This window comes from Stegostoma tigrinum, chromosome 25 (genome assembly GCF_030684315.1).
Source record: "Stegostoma tigrinum isolate sSteTig4 chromosome 25, sSteTig4.hap1, whole genome shotgun sequence".
In the NCBI taxonomy this organism is placed as follows: Eukaryota; Metazoa; Chordata; class Chondrichthyes; order Orectolobiformes; family Stegostomatidae; genus Stegostoma; species Stegostoma tigrinum.
Window position 1 is genome coordinate 10,884,862 of NC_081378.1, and position 22,831 is coordinate 10,907,692.

The following is a 22,831-nucleotide window of genomic DNA, read 5'->3' on the forward strand; positions in this document are numbered from 1 at the left end:
GCTATATTAACCAATGAGGATTCTCAACAGAATGTAAATTGTTAAAAGAACTGAGGTGGATGTTCTGCTTGCTTTAGTTTCATAACAAAGGCTTGAAGTACCAATTCCAAATAGGACTGCAGCCTGTTAGAAGTTACCATGACCTTCATTTCAGAAATTAGAACTTTTCCAGATATTGTATTAAAACATCGAATATTTTAATTAGTGATAATGGGAACTGCAGATGCTGGAGAATCCAAGATAACAAAGTGTGGAGCTGGATGAACACAGCAGGCCAAGCAGCATCTCAGGAGCACAAAAGCTGACGTTTCGGGCCTAGACCCTTAGAAGCTTTTGTGCTCCTGAGATGCTGCTTGGCCTGCTGTGTTCATCCAGCTCCACACTTTGTTATCTAATATTTTAATTATTTGGCTTACTTGCCCAATTTATCCCTTATCCCAAGAATTTGTTAGTAGGTGAAAGTTTGCAAGTAACATACCATAAATTGCAGTGTAAGACAATTACGTAATAACTTCTCGATCTCAGCTCTTCAAAAAAACTCAAGAATACAATACATGCCACCATTTATACACATTATGGTCTGCAAACAATGGTTTATTTATTATTTGGGTAAGATTGATTGCCCATTGCAAGATTTAGTTTTGAAAAGGTGTGCAATCATAATGTTCCGAAGCTTCAACATTCCTTTATGCATTGCATTGGAATGCTTGGCTAATAATTCTTCCTGGGCCTTGGTACCGCCTGCGTGTCACCATCAGTTTAAACATTCACACTCTGCACCGCAGGTGTTTTTGTGGCAGTGTACTTTGTCAACATGATGTAATGTAACAACTAATCAAGCCTCCTAAATCTCAACCTAGAAGGACAACTGACAGGCACATTGCAACACACCCACAAAGCTCTCTGCTCAGTTACACAACAAACTGAAATGGAACTACAGTACAGTTGCTTCACATTTGATGTTTCTAAGTCTTCAAACTCCTTCAGAACATTGTGATTATAGCTACATTATCTGAATTGTTGCAGGTCATCACTTTCTAAAGATCATTTAGGGTTACATATAAATACTAGCTTTGCCTATGATACCTGTATCCCATGAACGAATAATTTAAGAAAAACACTCCTTTGCCAGCCTACTTTCAAAATTTGGTCTACCACATGGCTTAAAACACAGATTGTATGAAAACAAAAATGTTCACTTGCAGTGTCAATTCCATTGAAGTTAGGCACAAATAGGAAAACAAAAAAGATTTCATTTGAATATTTCCTACAGCAGAAAAGTCACAAAGTTTAAATGGAGTGGATCTTAAATAATGTCTATAATTTTGGAATACTTTGGCAATCAAGCATTGCTATCTCCTCTTACAGTGAGGAGATATTCCTATATGCTTCAATTTTTTTTCCCAAAAAGTGTGTTTCAGGCTAAGTTCTTATTTTTCCTTGACTGTACACCAACTTTATATTTCTGGATGGAATATGAACATACAAAACAAGAGGTGACCTTCAGTGCCTCCATATGATCCAGTATTCAATAAAATCTTAGCATTTCGAATTTTACATTTCTAACTAACCTCTTGATAACCTTTATTCCCTTGTCTATCAAGAATTTATCCACCTTTGCCTTAAAATATTTAATGAACCTGACTCCACTTGTTTCACCACTCCCTAAACCATGACAGCTTATTTTCCAAAATAACTTTTGGTGTGGCACCTTGTCAAATACCTTCTCGAAATCTAGAATACAAGAAAAAGCTTTGATATGTCAATCCTTCTCCAACTCCAGCCTCTCCAAAACAATTATTTGTTCCTTTTTGCATTGTATCTCAATATGTTTAATTGTATTTATTGAAGCAAGTCAGCAGTTCCCTTCCCTAAACTTTGAATAGAAACTGCCTGAACATGGTGCAGAAATGGCCCACAATCCTTCCAAAATTTTCCTTGATCCTGGATGATATCACTTAATTTCAAGCCAGCTAAGGATGAAATTTGAATTTATGACTTCCAGCTGAATGCAATGGATTTGCACTGTATTCACGTGTCAAAGGTCTAAACAATGCAATTTTAGTGAGAGCAGGAGGAGAGAGCAATAGCCTAGTTGGCGTGAAGTGTTACATTCTTTATTTATCAACATGGAAATTCAAGTTTCATGAAAATATTGTAAAACTATACTTTCTAATGTCACATTAAGAACCTGAATTATGTACTTCTTGGTCACCATTTCAAGCTAATTCAGTGACCAATTAACCATTCTATACTTTTCAGACTTTAAAGTACAAGGTCAATTTATGAAAAAGCTGACCATCAATAGGTGCTTGGAGCTGAACAGTACTGTTGGAAACATTTTTTAAAATAATTGAAACAAACATAATTATTTGAATATATTCAATTTTAAAAATGCCAGTTTCAAGTCCTTACCATTGTTAAAGTTGCAGTGGGCAAATGAAATAAGTCAGAAAAGTTATCTACTAACAGAGCATGCTGACTTAAAAGCAAGTGATGACAGGAACTGCAGATGCTGGAGAATCCGAGATAAGAAGGTAAGGCTGACCCTTCCTCCCCCATTTCTGAAGAAGGGTCCAGGCCCGAAACATCAGCCTTCCGGCTCCTATGATGCTGTGTTCATCCAGCCCTGACCTAAAAGCAGGTTGATTTTGTATAATGTCTAATTGGTTTGTCATGAATTTAACAATGATGATTATATATTTATGTTTACCAAGTTTCATTTCTGCTATTTTGACTGATTGCAAAAGGGCACTGGAGGAGATAGATCCAGAAGTTCAAACAGTGTTTAAAAAATAAAGCTGAAACTAAAACTATTCATTTCATGGAATGCAGCAGCAAACTAACACAGTAAGATTTAATGGGTAAGCAGAACCCAAAGTAATTCTCTCAGTTATTCGGGGTTATGAGAAAGGATTCCAATTAAGAAAGAACAAGTAACATGATGCAAAGCATATGAACTAGAAATTCCAATCGGTGTTTGAGCAGCTAATGCCAAAAACAGTGAAGTACAAACTGCAACGCCACAAAGGAACAGCTCAATAACATTTGTGCCACACAAGTGGTAGGCAGTGACTGTCTTCAACAAGATACGATCTAATCACTGGCTCTCAATATTCAACGGTGTTATCATCATTGAAGCCCCTGTTAATAGCATCTTGGGGGTTACCACATCAGAAACTTGACTGGACTCGCCATACAAATACGGTTGCTATAAGAACAGCTCAGACGCTAGGAATCATGCATTGAGCATCTCAACTCCTAACTCCTCAAAGTCTGTACACCATCTACAAGGCTCAAGTCAGGACTGCAATGGAATGCTCCTTACGTGGTTGGATGAATACTGCTCCAATAACAATCAAGAAGCTTGACACCATCCAGATCAAAGCAGCCTGCTTGATTTCATCATGTCCACAAACAACCAGTCCCTCCACCATCAACATACAGTTGCAGTAGTATGTACTATTTTTATGATGAAGCTGCAGAAATTCACAAAGGCTTCTTAGATGGCACCTTCTAAACCCATGACCAATTCCATCTCGAAGAACAAGTGCAGATAGATGGGAATAACACCAGTCGCAAGTTTCCCCTCAACTCACTAACCATCCAGACTTGGAAATATAACACGGTTCTTTCAGTAACCCTGGGTAAAAATCCCGGAACTGCCTTCCTAACAGCATTGTAGATCTGCCTATATCACAGACCGTAACAGTTCATGAAGGCAGCCGGCCACCACATTCAGGACAACTAGGGATGGGCCGTAAATGCTGGTTTAGTGAGTGAGTAACCATCATATCCAATGAGCAAGTTAAAATAAATCTCCCACAAAATGTTTGGCTGCTTTGCAAGAAGAAAACTGGACTATTTAAATTTTTTATTAACATGCTCCCATTTAATTTAGCTTTCCTTTTCAGCAATCCACAAACATAAGAATGGAAAGACTACTCAATTGCTAGATATTATCTAAGATCCTTTTCATCTGTTTGCAGAAGATGCAACATTACAGATTACTTTGGTCAAATAGACCATCTTAACAGATACGAGCATCTTTTTTTTAAACAATCAACACCAAAGAGACGAGAAGAACTAATGTAACAGAAATCAGAGAAACCTGTACATCAACAAACAGGATAATAATCTTTCCCTCTAATTATTACTAAGTTTTTCTTTCATCATTTCATTTCAAAGAAAAATAAAAGTGATCTTTATCAGTATTGGCCATATTGAAAATCTTACCCGCTGGTGGCAAGTCCAGTTTATTACGTTTCAACTCAGACATGGAGTTTTGCAGCTGATCTATAACAAAGTCATCATCAAAGAAAAAATCCTTGGCCAAAGACTCTTGCAGAAATTCGATCAAGTCCTCCATTGATAACTTCATCAAATGTTCTGTAAAAATAAATAGCATTATGTTATTATTTTGGAGGAGAAAGAATTTTCATCTCTTTGCATTATGTTTCTCAGTCACAATTTTCTGTCCAACAAATTGTGGAAGCTACATACTCTTATATGCAGGAACATTCTGCTGCAATCTTCTTCAGCTTTAACCTTCCTGTAATAAAACATCTAGCTTTTGCTTCATAACATTTTTTAAACACACCACAGAAATTGAGAACTGATCATATTAGAAAATCACTAACACAAATATAGATGTCACCACCCTGTGGCACAGTGTGTTCCTGCATTTAAGTAAGCTAGGAGTTTCTCTGCTCAACATACATTGCTCTTCCCTTCATCCTAGGTTAGGGAGAAAAATTAATTGTGAGTTATGGTTGTGAAGAACAGAAGAATTCCAGCGTTTCTCCAAGAGTTCACTGACACTACAACTCCTTCCAAATGTTCATCCACTACCACCTGGAAAAGCAGGTGGTGCATGGGAACACCACCCATTCCAGGTTCCCTCCAAGGCACACATTATCCTAACTTAGAACTATTGTTGCTGGGACAAAATTCTGGAACTCTCTTTATAAAAGCATTGTGTGTCCCTACTACCTAAGAACTGCAGCAGTTTAAAATGGCAGCTCACTGCCACCCTTTTAAGGGCAGTTACAGATGAGCAATAAATGCTGGCCCAGCCAGCAATACCTGCATCCCATTTACATATTTAAAAAATGCATTAACAATGTACTTTTCAAGTGATTGCTCAACCACAGGACAACAGCCATCGCTCAACCTATCAGATATCCATGTTTTTCCAGGGAAGTAGCAATGCCAAGCAATAAGAATCAGACCCTGAGCAAATTACAAAGTTTCCCAAGGCCAGTTTTAATGCTTCTGAAAATGATCTCACTGAAAGCAGTGAATTTAAGACAGACCAGAGAGATTGAGGTTTTCACCTTCTTGGTCCATACAGCTGCAAAAAACAGAAAATTACAGCAGACCTTTCAAAAATCAAACCAAGTTCAAATAGCTCAAATCAAACTATTAAGTATGTTAGAAAAACAGAAAATACTGCAAAAACTCAGATTTGGCAGCATCTGTGGAGACAGAAAGAGTTAATGTCGCAAGTTCAATAGGACTCACCTTCACTACAGCTGCCTCCCCTTAATAAGGTTTTGCAATTCCTCTGCATCTCCATCCCCCATCAGATGGTCAGAGAGCTCTCTGTTTCTCCCTTAAAAGGCAGCCTTTTTAGTTCCCATTCACCATCACACTCCTCTGCTGGCTAAATTCATTCTCATTTTAAACAATTTGCCCTTTTACTCACCTTATTTTTAGAAAATGATGTGACAATAGGTACATGAATGAGTCCTATTTCAGTTACTCAATGTTATGTCTGTCTCTTCATGGGGTATGTGGGATATTCTTTGTTCCAGCCTTACTCAGGATCCCTCCCGTAACTTTCTCTAGCTGCTTCTAGCACACGTATGGAATTGGAAAACTTAACCTTCTTTCCTTCCAAGTTCCATCCTTCTATCACATTCAGCTGGTCTCTCTTGACTCTACCCCTCGCTACCTTGACTCTGTTTCCATTTCTGGAGACAAGTTGTTCATTAATAGCCACTACAAACCCACTGACGTCTACAATTACTTTGAATAAACTTCCTCACATTCTGCTTCTGTAACAACTCCGATCATTTTCTGCACTTCTGCTCTCATCCTTCTCCTCTCAGAGCGACAATAGGGATCCCCTTAGCACTCACTCACCAGTCGACCAGTCTCTGCACTTAAAAGAATCATTGTCAGTTTTACTACCTCCAGCTGGATACCACCAAATACATCTTCCCCTCCCTTGTCAGCTTTCTGCAGGGACTGTTCCCTCTGCAACACCCTGGTCCACTCCTCCATCACACCTTCCTATGCAATTGCATAAGATGCAATGTTTGTCCCTTTAAATCCTCTTCTTCGCTGACCAAGAGGAGAAGTGAGGAGAGGTTTCTGGTGAGGCAGCTGATAGCGGGACGCTGGTGGAGGCGCGGCGAGGGCCGGGAAGCCCGCAGCGAGATGCTGGCGGAGGCGCGGTGAGGGCTGGGAAGCCCAGAGCGGGACTGCAGCAGTGGAACGGAAAGGTGAACTCATTTCTTTATTCTGAGTTAATGTGAATGGCCCCATATAGGTAAAAATGGAGGTACATATTTTTCACTGTATTTTTACACTGAATATACGTGAAAATGAATGATTCAATTCATTTCAACATCTTTCATGTGAGGCAGGAATTTGCTTTCAATTTTTAAAAATTTAACCGACTACTTTTCAATTAGCTGCTCACAATGCTGTCTCTCTCTGCACTGGTAGAGACCACAGGCAGGTTGGATTACTTTAAGAGAACACCTCCAATTCTATTCTCAAGAATAACTTAAACCTTCATCTGTCATTTCAATTTACCACCTTGTCCTCACACTGACATTTTTGTCTCAGGCCTGCTGCGGTAATCCAGTAAAGCTGGAGGAACAAAATCTCATTGGTCACTTAGGCACATCATAGCCTTCGAGACTCAGTGAGTTCAACAATTTCAGACCTTAAGCTCTACCCTCTAGCTCTCCCACTAAAATATCATTTGCATGGGTTAGCTCTCAGAAGACATGACCCACCATTAATACCTATTCTTCAACCATATCATTTCTGCAATACCTTTAGCACTCCCGCTGCTACCACCTCCCTTTCAAATAGCTGATATCCTCCAGATAGTGATCATGGTCTAAGATTACTGATGAATAATGGTAAATTAAGTAAGATATTGAGGACTATTGGCGTCAATGAGGTCTGACGCCAATGGTGGTTTAATTCCTTTCGCAGGAACCTCTAACCATCTATTCCACTTACTCCCCTTCTTCCGTTTCCTATAGCATAAAACCCATCAATTTTCTAGTCCCCATCAGCTCTGAAGAGGGCTCATACTGGACTTTAAACATGAGCTGTTTCTCTCTCCAATGATGCTGCCAGATTTGCTGGGTTATCTTCAGCACTATGTTTTTTATTTTAGATCTTGAGCAGCCACAGTATTTTGCTTTTATTAAATAGGTAAATTTTGAATGTCATTGTTTAGGAATCAACGGTTATAATTATTTTTGTTTTATAAACTAATATTCACAAGGCCAGAAATGTCATAGATTTGATCTTTGTCGCACTTGAATTAGCTAATTTTAAACAAGGTCATGATGAGCCAATGCTATCCTGAACAATAATTCTCAGCTGAAGTGAATATTCAGCTTGATCCTGCTTCTGATCATTACCGGTGGCTGGATTGAAGTGAAATCCAAAACCAAAACCAGACAGACATGTGATTCTCCTCCCAAAGCTACCACCTCCCTTTCAAATCGCTGATATCCTCCAGATAGTGATCATGGTCTAGGATTACTGATGAATAATGGTAAATTAAGTAAAATATTGAGGACTATTGGCGTCAATGAGGTCTGACGCCAATGGTGGTTTAATTCCTTTCGCATAAAGGGGAAGTAGGGTGAATAGAAAAAGGGTATTCAGTGATTATCAGCCACTCAAAAATAGATTCAATGGTGTAAAACACAGGAGAACAGCTGATAAGTTAATTGAAATTAGTGCTGACTGCATGAATTCAGCCTGTTGCAGCATAACACCATGGAATGTTCATACATGATAACCATTAGCAGATAGAACAAAGTTCAAGCTAGTACTCCCAGCTTCACAAACTGTGTGCTTTTACTTCTTTGTTTTAGTTGTTGAATTCATTCCACAAGGGGTTTGTTTTTACTCTTATGTTTTTCTCCCAAACACAAATTATTGCCTTAATTTCTAACAAATTACATTATTTGGTTTTAAATGTAACTAATCATCCCAAGCAGTTAAACACTGTCCTGACTGGCACCTATCAATTCAGTCCTGGTATTAACAAAGCATCCCCGAAAAATATATTATGAGTCATGTAATTGGTATTGCTCACTAATAAAATCAATCATGTGTTGCTGCTTTCCCTTTGCCATCTCTATATATAAAATGATTTATATCCATTTCACTATAACTTGATGGTATCAGATAAAAGATTCGATGGGTGGGGAGAAACACGTGGGAAACATGACTAAAACCAAGGTGACACAAATGAGAATTCGCAGTATCAGAATTCTTATGGTGCAGAAGGAGGCTATTCATCCCACTGTTGTCAAGGCCCAATCTCCTGCCTCTTCTCCATATCCCTGAACGCCATTTCTACGCAAATAGCCATCCAATGCCCTCTCGATTGCCTCAACTGAACATTCCACCAATCACATTTCCTAGCAGTACTGTCCACACCCTAATAATATCACATCACTTTAAACTTACGCCCTCTCAGTCTTGTTTCTTTTACAAGTGGAAACAGCTTCACCCTATTTACTCTGTCCGGTGTGATCATGATTTTAAAAAACTCCATCAAATGTCCTCTCATCCTTCTTTTCTCCAGGAAGGAGAGTCCCAACTATAACAGTACCAACTAAACAGCATCAACTAAAATCTCAAAGTTGCTCATACACTTTGTTCTATAACTAATCCATTCCACTGTAATAAAATACAACTGGAGGACTGCAGCGGTTCAAAAAGGCAGCAAAGACTACCTTCTCAAGGTGAACTAGGGATGGGCAAGAAATGCTGTCCAGCCAGCGACATCCACATCCCTCAACTGAATAAGAAAACTGAAAGCCTCTCTCCTATTGGACAAGCAAGGAATGGCATAGGTTCTGACAACTTTATAAACCTTCAAAACTGTTTTCCTTTATGGCAGTTACTAGGTTTGATCTAAACTTACTAGTTTGTAAGACTACACCAGTCTGTATATGCACATTATTCAGATTATATCAAACAACAGGGTCACTTTAAGCTACAATGAGAAAAGAACGAAACAAAGTACCAGAAGTGACTGAAATTGTCTTACTTTTGTGAAGTTTAAGAACAGTATATGACATGGCTGTGAGAATTCGATCTCCTTCTAGCATGTAGATGTCCCAGAGTCTCAATGTGAGGGTGAAGGGAGTCTGTGCCAAGGCAAATTAAAATAAAACAAGTGTTGAAGTATTCTTGGAAATGATTCAAGATTTACACAATGTTTCTAAATATCTATTCGTTTGCTTTAGGACATATTATTTGCTTTGTGCTGAACAGTGGATAAAGGACATTACCTCAGTTAACAACTTTCTCACTTGTAACTACATTAGAAAAGAAAAAAAATCAAGATTCTTTATAACAAGTAAACAAACACGAGGAAAGTCCATAGGTAAAGGCATGAATACAACTAAAGTTAAGGCATGACAAATGCTCAGACAGCTAGAACTACTGTGACTTTTTAAAAATCATTGATCTGACCAAAAGACAGAAATTGTCATTCCTACTGTTCCATCAGGCAGATTAGTTATATCACCATTAGTAAGTAGAGAAATCTTAAGCCTCATACAGATTATTAATTCTTTGTCAATTAAGTTTAATTTTTCACAATTTAGATTCATTTCCTGCTTTTCTTGAAAGTATATTCTTGATATACCAAACTGCAACTTAAAATATTTTAATCTTATTTAGATTCTTTGGATTCCCTACTTTCTATATTATGCTGCTCGAGTTTCACCAACAGTTAAATCCTCTTACACTTAGATTCAATTCTGGTTTTCTTTCACTTACTCAAATTATTGCATGCAATTTTGCATTATCCAGGGTTGAAGCTAGTACAAGAAATGGGACAAAAACCAGGAGTTTGCAAAGTTTTAATAAAACCTCTGGAAACTTGTGAACTACTGTCCTGGAACAGAAGCAATCACAATTTTTGGATCTTCAACCATTATTAACCTTAACAAGAAACTGAAAGTGGCAAGTTGATCATTACACAGTACGCTTCGGCTGTATCAAGCTGATTCATTGCAAACTTAAACATTTTCAACCAATATGCAGTACTTGACCATTGCTTCTTTTAAATTGATCTGCAAGAATGTAAATAGCTTAATCAGCAAAACTACTGACCCTCCAGATATTTGCTCATTAATGAAGAGCAATTCTGTAAATTATAGATTGAATTACTGAAAGTAAAAGGCTCCCTTGGGATAAATTTATTGTTTAACTTATTAACGTAAATAGAAATTCAATGACTAGGCTGAAGCACACTGCGCTGTCTATTTAATTTGATGGTTTAAACAATATTTCATGCTTAAATATAGTACATAATCTGTTTTTGACAAAAGAAACAGTGTACTGCAACGCATCTAGTTGGATCATCCTGGTTTCTGCCCAATGTCAGAGATTCATAACAAATCTAATCAGGTTTGCATATTCTAAATATTGCAGTTGTAAGGAACAATACATATTTTCCCTGAGTCAAAAAATGTGTGCACAAATGAAACAAGAACAACTTAACTGTAAGTTTTCTGTAAAAGGACCAACTCTGAAGTACAGTCCTGCACTACTCTACCAAGGTAAATTCCCTACGACTTAATACTACAGATATTGGAAAGCATGAATTATCAATATTTACATTTAGGAAATATTTTTTAAAAGTGGGCAGTGCAACCTTTTATTAGGTGTCTACTTGTGCATCAGGATGGACACTTGATTGTGTCTTTTTGTAGCCAGTTGGTGTTCATGTACTCTTGTTGTTAGTTCCTTCCTGTTTGTCTGATGTTGTGTTTCTCGCAGTCTCTCAGGGGATCTTATAGATGACATTGGTTCTGTCCATGGTGGAGAGTGGGTCTTTAATTCAGGTGAGCACTTGTTGTAGGGTTGATGTGGGCTTGTGTGCTGCTACTGCCCAGCGGTCAGTAAAAGTTTTGTGGTGAGTTCTGATGTGCTCCTGATGGAGGGTAGTGTGATGATTGTGTTGGGGCGTGTAGAATCTTTCTGATGCTGTTCCTTGAGGCATCTCCTGACCAGTTCTTTGGATATCCATTAACCTCAAACACTTGGAAGAGGTATTCCTCCTCCTCTTGGCATAGTTCTACGTTGCTGCAGTGTGTTGTTGCCCTTTTAAATAGTGATCGCATGCAGCTTCATTTGTATGTGCTGGGGTGGTTACTATTGAAGTTCACCACCTGGTCTGTGTGTGAGACTTTTCGGTGTACTTTTGTTTGCAGTTCCCCATTTGTCTTGCACTCTACCATGACATCCAGGAATGGGAGTTGTTTGTTCTTCTCCTCCTCTCCGGTGAATTTTATTCCGGTCATAAACAACACCCTCACCGTGAAACACTACATTGAACAAACAGGAAGGAAACTGACAAGAGTACATGAACACCAGCTGGCTACGAAAAGACACAATCAATACTCACTCTTCTCAATCCACATGGACAAGGAGAACCATGACTTTGACTGGGACAAGACCAAGATCCTGGGACAGGCTGGGCACAGTCAAGCACAAGAATTCCTGGAAGCATGACACTCCACAAAGCATGCTATTAATAACCAAATTGAACTCAACCCCATATACATTCCACTACGGAGGAAACCCAGAAGTGAGGCAATCCATCGCAATGGACCCCAGAGTTTAAAAACCAGGCGGGAAAATACTGATGCTTCATCAGAGGCTGCACTGCGGATGTTAGCAAGAACGGCAACGAAACATCTGCGGAACAACAAACTACATCAGTGAGCCAACCAACCTCAACATCACTTTTCTGCCTTTTGACTCCTTTCTTCCTCATGATACTCAATATAACATAACATATTGATCAAATTTATAATGATCTGCCTTATTAATCTCATGTGACTTGGTATCAAATTTTGTTTGATTACATTCCTAGGGATGTTTTACTCCAGTAAAGGTAAAACCTGGGCCATTATTTACATAACGTCACTCAGTAACTCTAGCATTTGTTGTACTCAGCCAACACTGATCTGCATGTATGAAAGGAGACTTGCAAGATTAATTGTGATGACATTTAACATAGAACAATACAGCACAAGAATGGGCCCTTCAACCCCCATGTCCATGCTGATCATGACACCATTCTAAATTAATGCTGTTTGCTTGCACACGGTCCATATCCCTCCATTCCCTGTTTGTTCACGTTCCTGTCTAAATGTCTTTTAAACATTGCTATTGTATCTGTTTTTACAAGCTTCCCTGGCAATGCATTTGGGGCACCTACCACCCTGTGTAAAACGCCTGCCTTGTACACCTCCTTTAAACTTGCCCCCTTAAACTGTACCCTTAGTATGTGACATTTCCACCCTGAGTAAAAGACTCTGATTATCCATCCTAGCCATGTCTCTCCGAGTTTTCTATACTTCTATTAGGTCACCCCTCACCCTCAAAGCTCGAGCAAAAACAATCCAAGTTTGTCCAACCTCTCCGTTTAGGTATCACTGTTCAAACCAGGCAACATTCTGGTACATCTGAGGAAGGGTCACCAGACCCAATACGTTAAACTCTGTTTTTTCCCTTCACAGATGCTGCCAGACCTGCTGTGCTTTGCCAGCAACTTTGTTTTTCTAACATCCTGGAAAATCTCTTTTGCAACCTCTCCAAAGCCTCCACATCCTTCCCATACTATAGCAACCAGAACTGCACACAACACTCCTAATATGGCCTGGCTAAAGTTTTATACAGGAAATGAGATGGCTTGCCAAGTTTTATACTCGGTGCTCCAATCAACAAAGACAAAGCATGCTGCACCTCTCCTTTACCATCTTATTCACTTGTGTTGCTACTTTCAGAGAGCATTGGCTTACACCCTTTCTACATGTCATTGCTCCAAAGGGTCCTGAAACCAATTGTATACTTTCCTCTCGCATTTGACCACCCTAAATGCATCACCTCACATTTTTCCACAGTAAACTTCATCTAACATTTCTCCGCCCAATTTCCAACTGTTCTATATTCTGCTGTATTCTTTGACAATCTTTCTCACTATCCACAACACAACCAATTTTCCTGTCATCTACAAACTTACTAATCAGACAATTTACATTTTCAACCAAATCATTTATATATTTTGCAAAAAGAGGTCCCAGCACTAATCCTTGTGGAACAACACTGCTCACAGACCACCAATCAGAATATCATCTCCACAACAACCCTCTGTCTTCTATGACCGAGTCAATTTTGTATCCAACTTATCAATTCACTGCAGATCCCATGTGACTTAATGTTCTGGAATAGCTTACCATGGGGGACCTTGACTAATGCTTTAGTAAAATCCATGCAGACAACATCCACTGCAGTATCCTCAATCACCTTTGTTATTCCCTCAAAAGAAAAACTCAATTTTTGAGACAAGACCTACGCCACACAAAGCAATGCTTGACTATCTTTAATAAGTCAATTCTTTTCCAAATGATGGTAAACCCTGTCACAAAGAACCTTCTCTAATAATTTCACTACCATTGATGTAAAACTCACAGGTCTCTCGCTGGTATCCTTCCCTAAACAAGGGGACACCAACTCTTCTCCAGTCTTCTGGAACTTGCAGGTGGCTAGAGGATACAAAGAACTCTGTCAAGGGCCAAGTAATCTCCTCCCTTCCCTGTCAGTATCCTGGGATAGATCCCATTCACCCCTGGGGTCTTATCTACCTCAAGACACTCTTTTTAAATACAGGGTGCTCTAGAATATCAACTTACACTTGATATTACCATCATCCATGGCATTCTCCCTGAGAGTATTCATTATGGACTCACACACTTCCTCTGGTTCCATGCATATTTCCTTTGATTTTGAGCGGAACTACCTTTTCCCTAGCTACCCTCTTGATCCTAATAGATGTATAATGCTTCTTGGGATTCTGCTTAGTCTTACTTGCCAAGCACATTTCATTGTTTCTTTCAGTCCTCCTAATTCCTGGTCTAAGTTCTTTGTTACTTCCATTATATTCCTCAAAGGGCCTTGATGGATTTCAGTTTCCTAAACCATACATGTCCCTCTTTTCTCTTTTTGACTAAACTTTCAATATCTTTGATCAACGAAGTTCCCAAATCTTGCCATCCTGATCATTCGTCCTCACAGGAACATGCTGGTTCTGAATGCCCTTTTTCTTTAAGCTTCCCTTTCCTAATTGATGAACACCCGCGGATATTCAGTTCCCTGCCTTGGTTGTCTACTAACCACCTCCTTGTATTTGCAAATAAATAATATCCATTTATATCCATTTCAGTATTTAAATGACTTATCTTGTTGCAAGTCCTGAGTGCTTTCAGAAAGCATATCTTTCCTAACTATGACCTTTGAACAATATTCTGCATTCAAATGCTATTTGATGTTCGACTTCGTTCAATTGGTCTTCTAACTTTGTTTACAACTTATCTATTTCTTGTTACCAGTTTTGCTTCCCACTTTCAGGTTTCAATCCCTGCCAATCTAATTTAAATTCTCCCCAACAGCACAAGCAAATCTCTCAGCTAGATACTTTCAAGTCAACTTGTTCAGAGACGCAGATGCTAGTCCTTCTCCTAATGTTTAACCTATTCATCTTATACAAGTCTCTACTGCCCCAGGACCTACCCCAATGTTTCAAGAATTTGATGCCCTCCCTTCTACACCAATTCTCCAGCTACTGACTCAATCGCTCAATGCTGTCATCTATGCTCATGAGCACATGGCATTGGGAGTAAATCTGATATTACTGTTTAGAGATCATGCTTTTTAATCTCTTTCCTGTCTTCATAAAATATAGCTAAGACTAAAAATCTGGCTGTTGTAAGGTTATGAACTGGTGCCCTAAAACTGCCAACTCCTTCAGACTGCTAAAAATTACATGGGCAAGGAGAATACATTCAACTTTACTGAACTGGCATATCAAATAAACAAAATTATTAAAGACCAATTAAACGAAGTCGAGCATCAAATAGCATTTGAATGCAGAATATTGTTCAAAGGTCATAGTTAGGAAAGATATGCTTTCTGAAAGCACTCAGGACTTGCAACAAGATAAGTCATTTAAATACTGAAATGGATATAAATGGATATTATTTATTTGCAAATACAAGGAGGTGGTTAGTAGACAACCAAGGCAGGGAACTGAATATCCGCGGGTGTTCATCATTTAGGAAAGGGAAGCTTAAAGAAAAAGGGCATTCAGAACCAGCATGTTCCTGTGAGGACGAATGGTCAGGATGGCAAGATTTGGGAACTTCGTTGATCAAAGATATTGAAAGTTTAGTCAAAAAGAGAAAAGAGGGACATGTATGGTTTAGGAAACTGAAATCCATCAAGGCCCTTTGAGGAATATAATGGAAGTAACAAAGAACTTAGACCAGGAATTAGGAGGACTAAAAGAAAGAAGTGTGATGGTGCATGTATCAACGCAACTTGTGGATCAAGGAAAAAAAGTGGACTGACACTATTCAGCACAGCAATCCCACCAGAAATTAGTGCATATTAAGACTCATTCAGACAGAAATTTATACTTAAACAAAGCACAAAACTGTCATCTGAAATACTTGTTAGCACACAAAACAAATAATAATGAGCCAAGTATACAGGCATTCTTCAAAATGAGTCAGTGCAAGACACCACACTCTTAAAATGCCAAGGATAGCTTCCTTTCAAAATAACATAAAACAAAATATATTCAAACTGAATAGCTTTGACATTTTAAAATGAAAGGTCGATTGTCTGCAGAATGCCTGACTATATTGTGTAAAACATATTCGCCTACTCCTGGTATTTCAACTTGATTTGTGGTCAATTATTCAATGAATTACAATTAACCACAGTTGCAGGTTGCTAATTTAAAGGGATATTTCATTTGGGCATTAGGACAGCACTAAAACTAATGTACAAATTCAGCATTATAAAGTGTTATTCATGGATTTAATTAGTTTTCAATTTATTTGGAATTAATTTGAACTAGACAGCCTTAACTCTCCTGGTGCTTCCTAACACACCTAATGGTTTCATGATTTGGACATGCTTCATTCAAATGTATACGCATGGGTTGTAAAATTAATGCAAACCTTAAATTAAATGCTTGTCCACTTAACAGCATCAGTTGATATTTCCTCCTGAATTGCATGAGAAAAGCTAATGACAAGGCACTAAATCAGGTATTCTAAAACCTTCCACTCTTGGCTAATTTATTTACCTTTATGTCAATTAAGCTTGTATTTTAACCTTGTATTTTTTCTTTTGATCACTTTTCAACTCAATGTTATACTTGCTTTAAGTTACCATTAGATGCACAAACGCTCCAGTCTTCATTCACTTTTTCTTCACTGAGATTTACTTAAAATTGATTTTTGTTCTTGTACCTTTTGTCGCATACTCTTTCCTGTTTTTAACTTGATATTTTTCTGGCCAATGAAGACTGAGTTTCTTTCCTCTCATATGCATGCTCTTTGAAGATAATTTATGAACCTGAGAAGCGTGGCTATTACCTCAAAAAGTAAATCTTCAAAGCTTGAATTCTACTATCTGAAACTGCAATCTGATAGTTTCTTCATATACTGAATCATAGCCCAAGTCTAGGCTATTGAGTTGTGAAGTCTGCAGGGAGCTGTCAAATTAAAGCTGTGAAGGTGAAGAGTTGGGTCCTCAAATTGAAAATCTGAGGTACTATGGCATACAAGGATTTCAGAAAACATGTATGCAGTTCAGATACGAATTATATATCATGAATGATTCTTGCCGGTTGCCAATACAAGTGATCAACAATGTGACATACTGTACACAATTTTTTGTTTAAAATATAGATTGACTGGCACTTTCACTTCTGATGGCTGCCATGAAACTTCTATTGGAAATGTATATGGATGTTGGAACTGGCATGCTTGATTGTTATGTCCCTTGGAGCTTATCAGGGTTAAAAAGCTTCTTATTACCCATTGTCAGAAAAATGTGTAAATGATATAGTCAACTGAATAAGGTGCCATATGGCAGGCCGTGTTAATGGTGCATCTCAACAAAAGCCAATCAAATGTGATGTGTCATGGAATGGAAGTGGCAGGAAACCTTTGGCAATGCTTGTGGAAACAGGCCTGAGAATGGAATATAAACTGTTAGGTATGCCTAATATCAGAGTTCATATGTTTTGGTGTTATAGGTATGCCTAATATCAGAGTTCATGTGTTTTGGTGTTATAGCTTTATAGTCTTAGAAACAGAAGTTTGAATGCAATTCCAGTCGGAAAAATCTTGGTAAATGTTGAGAGGCTGGCATACCATGGATTTAAAATAATTACAATTCCTCTATGAAGTAAAAGGATGAAAATCAAAAAAAGATGGCAGGTAGTCCTACTTAGCTAAAATCATCTTGTTATTTGAGTGAAAGATATGAATTATTCCTGAGTCGAGGAATAATTTAGAATTAAAAAAGAATTAATTTGCATTTCTTTCTATGAAGAATTGTGTATGGCACAATGCATCGGAAATGAAGGGAACTTAGAGTCAATTAAGACACATTCAATAGGCGTGGTTGGCTAATGTTTGGAAAGGCAGATCAAAATGTGTCAGCTTTGTGGTTTATATAACTGCATTTTCTTATGAAGTTGAAGATAAAGATGAAGATGAAGATAAAGCAAGACCTACAGTTACAGTAGAGGAAATGCTAGATCTAGCATTCATGACATAGCTTTGTTACTGAGAACTGGAATTCAACACAAGATAAAGTTGGCAACGATCAAAATAGCAGGAAGGTTTCTTCAGCTGGAAGCTAAAAGAAGAAATCTACCAGCATTATCTCAGTGAAACGCAATTCACCTTGTTTTATTCGGTGTTCTGTGAGAAAGCAACTTGGTTGCAAGGTGAAACCATAGCTGCGTGCTATTGGAAACCAAAGGTTTTCTGATATTTTCAGTCACTTCTTAAGTGACACAGAGAGATTCATACTTCAGTTATGGAATCCACAGTCATTAAGTTGGTTAAAAAATATTATTTTCACTTAGCCAAATACTGATAAAAGGGGTCATGAGATATTACACACTGGAGAGCAACTGAAAAGAAATCAGATTAAATTAAGACAGCCGTCATATCTTTCGTATAATTCAAAAATAGAACCTTAAAAGACTTTAGAAAGCAAGAGAACATTGGCGGGTAGGTAAACAAAGCTGTAGAAGAGAGCTTATAGCACAAGTTTTTATAAGTATTGTGTTCAGCTTGTTTTAGTTAATTTATTTTCCTGTGAAATGAAATTTATTTTTGTTCACAAACATGAGAGCTCGTGACTTAATTTACTGATGGCTTCAGATTTCTTCTTTTATGCATTGACAGTCCCCAACAGTGTTTTAACAACACAAAAATATCATGCACAATTCAGCCATTGACGAACACAACTTATGAGAAATGATGCAACTTTTAAAAAAAAACAAATTCCTTCTTTTCCCCCAAAAACGTTTTTGGAAACTATAAGTTCTATGGATAGCAGAAGCATTACTCAGTGGCCATTCAATTCTGTTCACGACAGATATTCTTATGAGTAACCATCATTGTTAACTTCAATCTTGTTCAATATTCATACATGCTGTGAGGAATAATTTAATGTTATATTATTTTATGCTGTAGAAGCCAGTACTCAGCGAACAATGTAATATTCAGGGTTAGTCCCAGTATTATATTTGACTGTTCCAAAACATTAGTTCGTTCAATATTAGGAACAAGTGTGAGCTGTGAAATTTTCAATAGGACTCTCAAGAGAGTTCAGGTGTCACAGTTAATTGAATCCGACGACAGTCAAAAACAAGATTCATTCATTAATGAACAATTAAGTAGTACTATTAAATAGGCAAGTGAATTACACCAAATCTGTGTAGTTGGATATCCCAGTGTTGTCAAAACTCATGACAAAGTTTGAGGACTTAGCAGGCAGTTAAGTTCTGGAAGGTGTGGAGGCTCAGAAGAAGTTGTATGCTACTTATACTTCAGTGCAGCAATGAGCAAAGTGAACAGAACTCCCAAGCAGTATTTGTGTTGTGCAACTGAGCCAGATGAAAGTTCAAGAAACAAACTCAGGCAGTACTGGTTTGTGAAAATCTGGAGACTGCATGTGAGCAAGTGTTGAAGTGCAGATTGTACGAATCCAGCAAAGTGTAGTACCAAGAAATAAAAGGTGAGCCATCAGATTGAGTACAGTCATTCATTCAGGCAGGCCACGATGACAGACCAACAGTAGACAGAATATTTCTAAGACAGGCTGCCAAAAAGAATAATTAGAATTCCTTGTGAAATGCTAATGTGATTTGACAGAGTCGAGTATAAGATTAGTTGGAGGGGGCTGATGAAAAAAACTTAGTTAGGCCTGCCTTGATCACAATTGCTGTTTGATATGTTCTGTGAGGTATTCAATTATCATTTATCAACTATCAATATCTGCCTCATGTTAAGTTTGGGATGTTAGAATACAAGTCATACCTATCTTTGCAGAGTCTATTTTTTTGTCACTAGGATTTACAGCTTTATAAGTATATTTGCAATAAGCTTGCCATTTGGTATTGTCTGAAGAAACCTGGCAAAACTGTTTCTAATGCTGAACCAGATACTATTGAAAACTGAGATAATGGGGTCTTTTGCCACATTGATTAAATTTAAAACTAGTTGTGACTAGTGGAGGACAGGTCCGAAAAGGCAACAGTGCTTTCCTCCTACCTTAAGTGTAACAACACCTTCCAGAAGGAATGACTCAAGAGCACGTGCAGTGGCAATTCTGACCAATCGTCCCCTTTTTATCCACAAGCTCCTTGTAAGACTTTCTAACTTGGAAAACCTTGGACAGTGACACTTGGTCCAATACTCCACCGAGACAATCAAATTTTCTTAAGCTTGCTTGTCCACATAATTTTTAAAATTGGTGGTAAATACATCAAGAAAAATCATAGGTGGTTTGCATTTATAAAAAATAAACAAGTCTCAGCTGTATTTATACAAAGTATTGTTAAGTGATGTGGTGACCATCACTCAAATTCAGACAGATCATCAACAGAGGCAGAATTACATGTGTGAACAATTCAATTTTCAACACAATTACTGGTTTAGGAGAGTCTCACATCCACAATCATGTATATCATGTATCAAACTGGCTATAACATTAATGCCCATTAAACAAATACTGTACGTACCACAGGTAAATAAAAATGCCCCACACAAATCCCACCAGCTTCATACTTACGCGGTCCAGAAAACACTGGAAGAACCACTTCATAGTATACAAAGATGTAAACACATCCTGGGAATCCTGTTTATTTTAAGATAAAAATAAACTATTAAACCATCTTAAATTGCTCCATCATTTTTTAAAAACAAGAATGACATTATGATGCATGCAAGTAGTGTCCTCCAACTTAAAAAAAATTCCAGTGAATCTATTTCATATCCCACCCAATTACTGGTGTACATAGTCTGTAGTGGTTGAACCAGGTTGATTTTGTTAACTACAAGGTCACTGACTGGGCTGTTAACCTGGGCCAATCAGAAAAAACCCTGGCTGACTAATCTAACCAGGGGATGAGAATCTCCTCAGTTCAGGCAACTGACTCTGAGCTGGCTGGCTGCAGCCAGCGTACTGTGCACTAGTAAATAAAGGGTGACTTGGTGACAGGTTACTGGCCTCTGTGCAGTTATGTCAGTTGTGATGAAACTGGGTTCTCATTTTGGGTTAACGCTGAATGAGCTGCTGAGAAACTGTTTGATACGTGGGATTAATGATGTAACCACGTAGAAGCGCCTATGAGCTGAAGCTCATCTGGACTTCAAACATGCAGTACTAATGGTACTGTCATTAGAAAATGCAGCAAGTGCAGCATGGGAACTACAGGGCATCCCAATGAAAATGGACTCCCTCACTCTTCTGACTGAGCTTGTGGAGCACCATTTGAGTGTGGACAATTGCAAAGCCTCATGTAGGAAATGTCCTGAGCAGAGGGATCCTAGACCAACCTACAACAGAACCCCACAACAAAGCCAAGCCTGGCTAAGCGGCTAAGAAGTTCTTCAGGAACTGGGCTGGCAAGCCATCGTAGTTGCTGCCAGTGCATGGACTTCGGACAGCAAAGGTATCCTACAAGGCCTGACGTAAGTAAGAAAGCGAGTTTTGAAAAGATTTGTAGCTCAGGTTGAGTTTCTGGATGTGAGTTTGCTTGCTGAGCTAGAAGGTTAGTTTTCAGACATTTCGTCACCATTCTAGGTAATATCAGCAGTGAGCCTCCGACGAAGCGCTGGTGTTATATCCCCCTTTCTATTTATCTGTTTAGGTTTCCTTGGGTTGGTGACGTCATTTCCTGCATTGGCGATGTCATTTCATGTTCCTTTTCTCAGAGGATGGTAGATTGGCTCCAAATCAATGTGTTTGTTGATGGAGTTCCGGTTGGAATGCCGTGCTTCTAGGAATTCTCGTGCGTGTCTCTGTTTGGCTTGTCCTAGAATGGATGTGTTGTCCCTATCAAAGTGGTGTCCTTCCTCATCTGTATGTGAGGATACTAGTGATAGTGGGTCATGTCGTTTTGTGGCTAGTTGATGTTCATGTATCCTGGTGGCTAGCTTTGTGTCTGTTTGTCCAATGTAGTGTTTGTCACAGTTCTTGCAAGGTATTTTGTAGATGACGTTCGTTTTGCTTGTTGTTTGTATAGGGTCTTTTAAGTTCATTAGCTGCTATTTTAGTGTGTTGGTGGGTTTGTGGGCTACCCTGATGCCAAGAGGTCCGAGTAGTCTGGCAGTCATTTCGGAAATGTCTTTGATGTAGGGGAGAGTGGTTATGGTTTCTGGGCCCGTTTTGTCTGTTTGTTTGGGTTTGTTGCTGAGAAAAATCGGCAGACTGTGTTCATCGGGTACCCCGTCCTTTTTGAATACGCTGTATAGGTAATTTTCTTCTGCTGTTCGTAGTTCCTCTGTGCTGCAAGAGTAAGAAAACTTGTAGGCTGGTGCCTAGCAGGGTGTACAACTTGGCAAGTTCCTCTAAATTTAGATTGGAAAAATTAAATTGGAACCGAATTAAAATTAACATTTGGTTGAATGGTCCCCCAGTTCCTATGGAGGTTGGTGCCAGCACAAGTGTATCTATGGTTTCAGAATCACTCAGGACTCCAGCGCTTCCTTTAGCACAAGGCCTCAGCCAGACTGAGAACATACACTAGGGTACCGTTGCAGATTAAGGGTACTTCAGTTCTGGTGTCCTATGAGAAGCAGTTTGTACCGTTACCACTGATAGTAGTAAAAGGGTCAGGCCTGAGCCTATTGGGGCAGAATTTGTTAAGAAAGATTCACCTAGATTAGCTCAACGTTTTTCAATTAGAAAATGGCTGCCTCAGTGAAGTCCTAGTGAAATATGCAGGAGTATTTCAGGAAGGGCTTGGGTCTATCAAAAGGAGCCAAAGCTAAGTTACATGTTGACCAGGAAGCATTTCCAAGATTTTGCAAGGCCCGCCCAGTACCATTTGCCTTGAGGGCAAAGGTAAAAGTGGAAATCAGGAGGCTGGAGAGCAAAGAAATCATCAAACCAGTACAGTTTATAAAATGGGCAGCATTGGTTGTACAGATTGTGAAGCCTG

The 22,831-nt window shown here is 38.6% G+C and overlaps 1 protein-coding gene across 6 annotated transcripts in view; it reads right to left on the bottom strand.

Moving 5' to 3' along the window:
• The window catches only part of usp6nl (USP6 N-terminal like), a 230,743-nt gene that overhangs the window by 15,911 nt on the left and 192,001 nt on the right, over positions 1-22,831 (bottom strand). For all 6 annotated transcript variants that reach the window (XM_048553726.1, XM_048553725.1, XM_048553727.1 and 3 more), the window contains 3 exons: positions 20,458-20,523; positions 9,323-9,422; positions 4,237-4,389 (listed from right to left, as the gene is read on the bottom strand). In XM_048553726.1, coding sequence (XP_048409683.1) covers positions 4,237-4,389; positions 9,323-9,422; positions 20,458-20,523 — 319 coding nt within the window. The remainder of the gene's footprint in view (positions 1-4,236; positions 4,390-9,322; positions 9,423-20,457; positions 20,524-22,831) is intronic.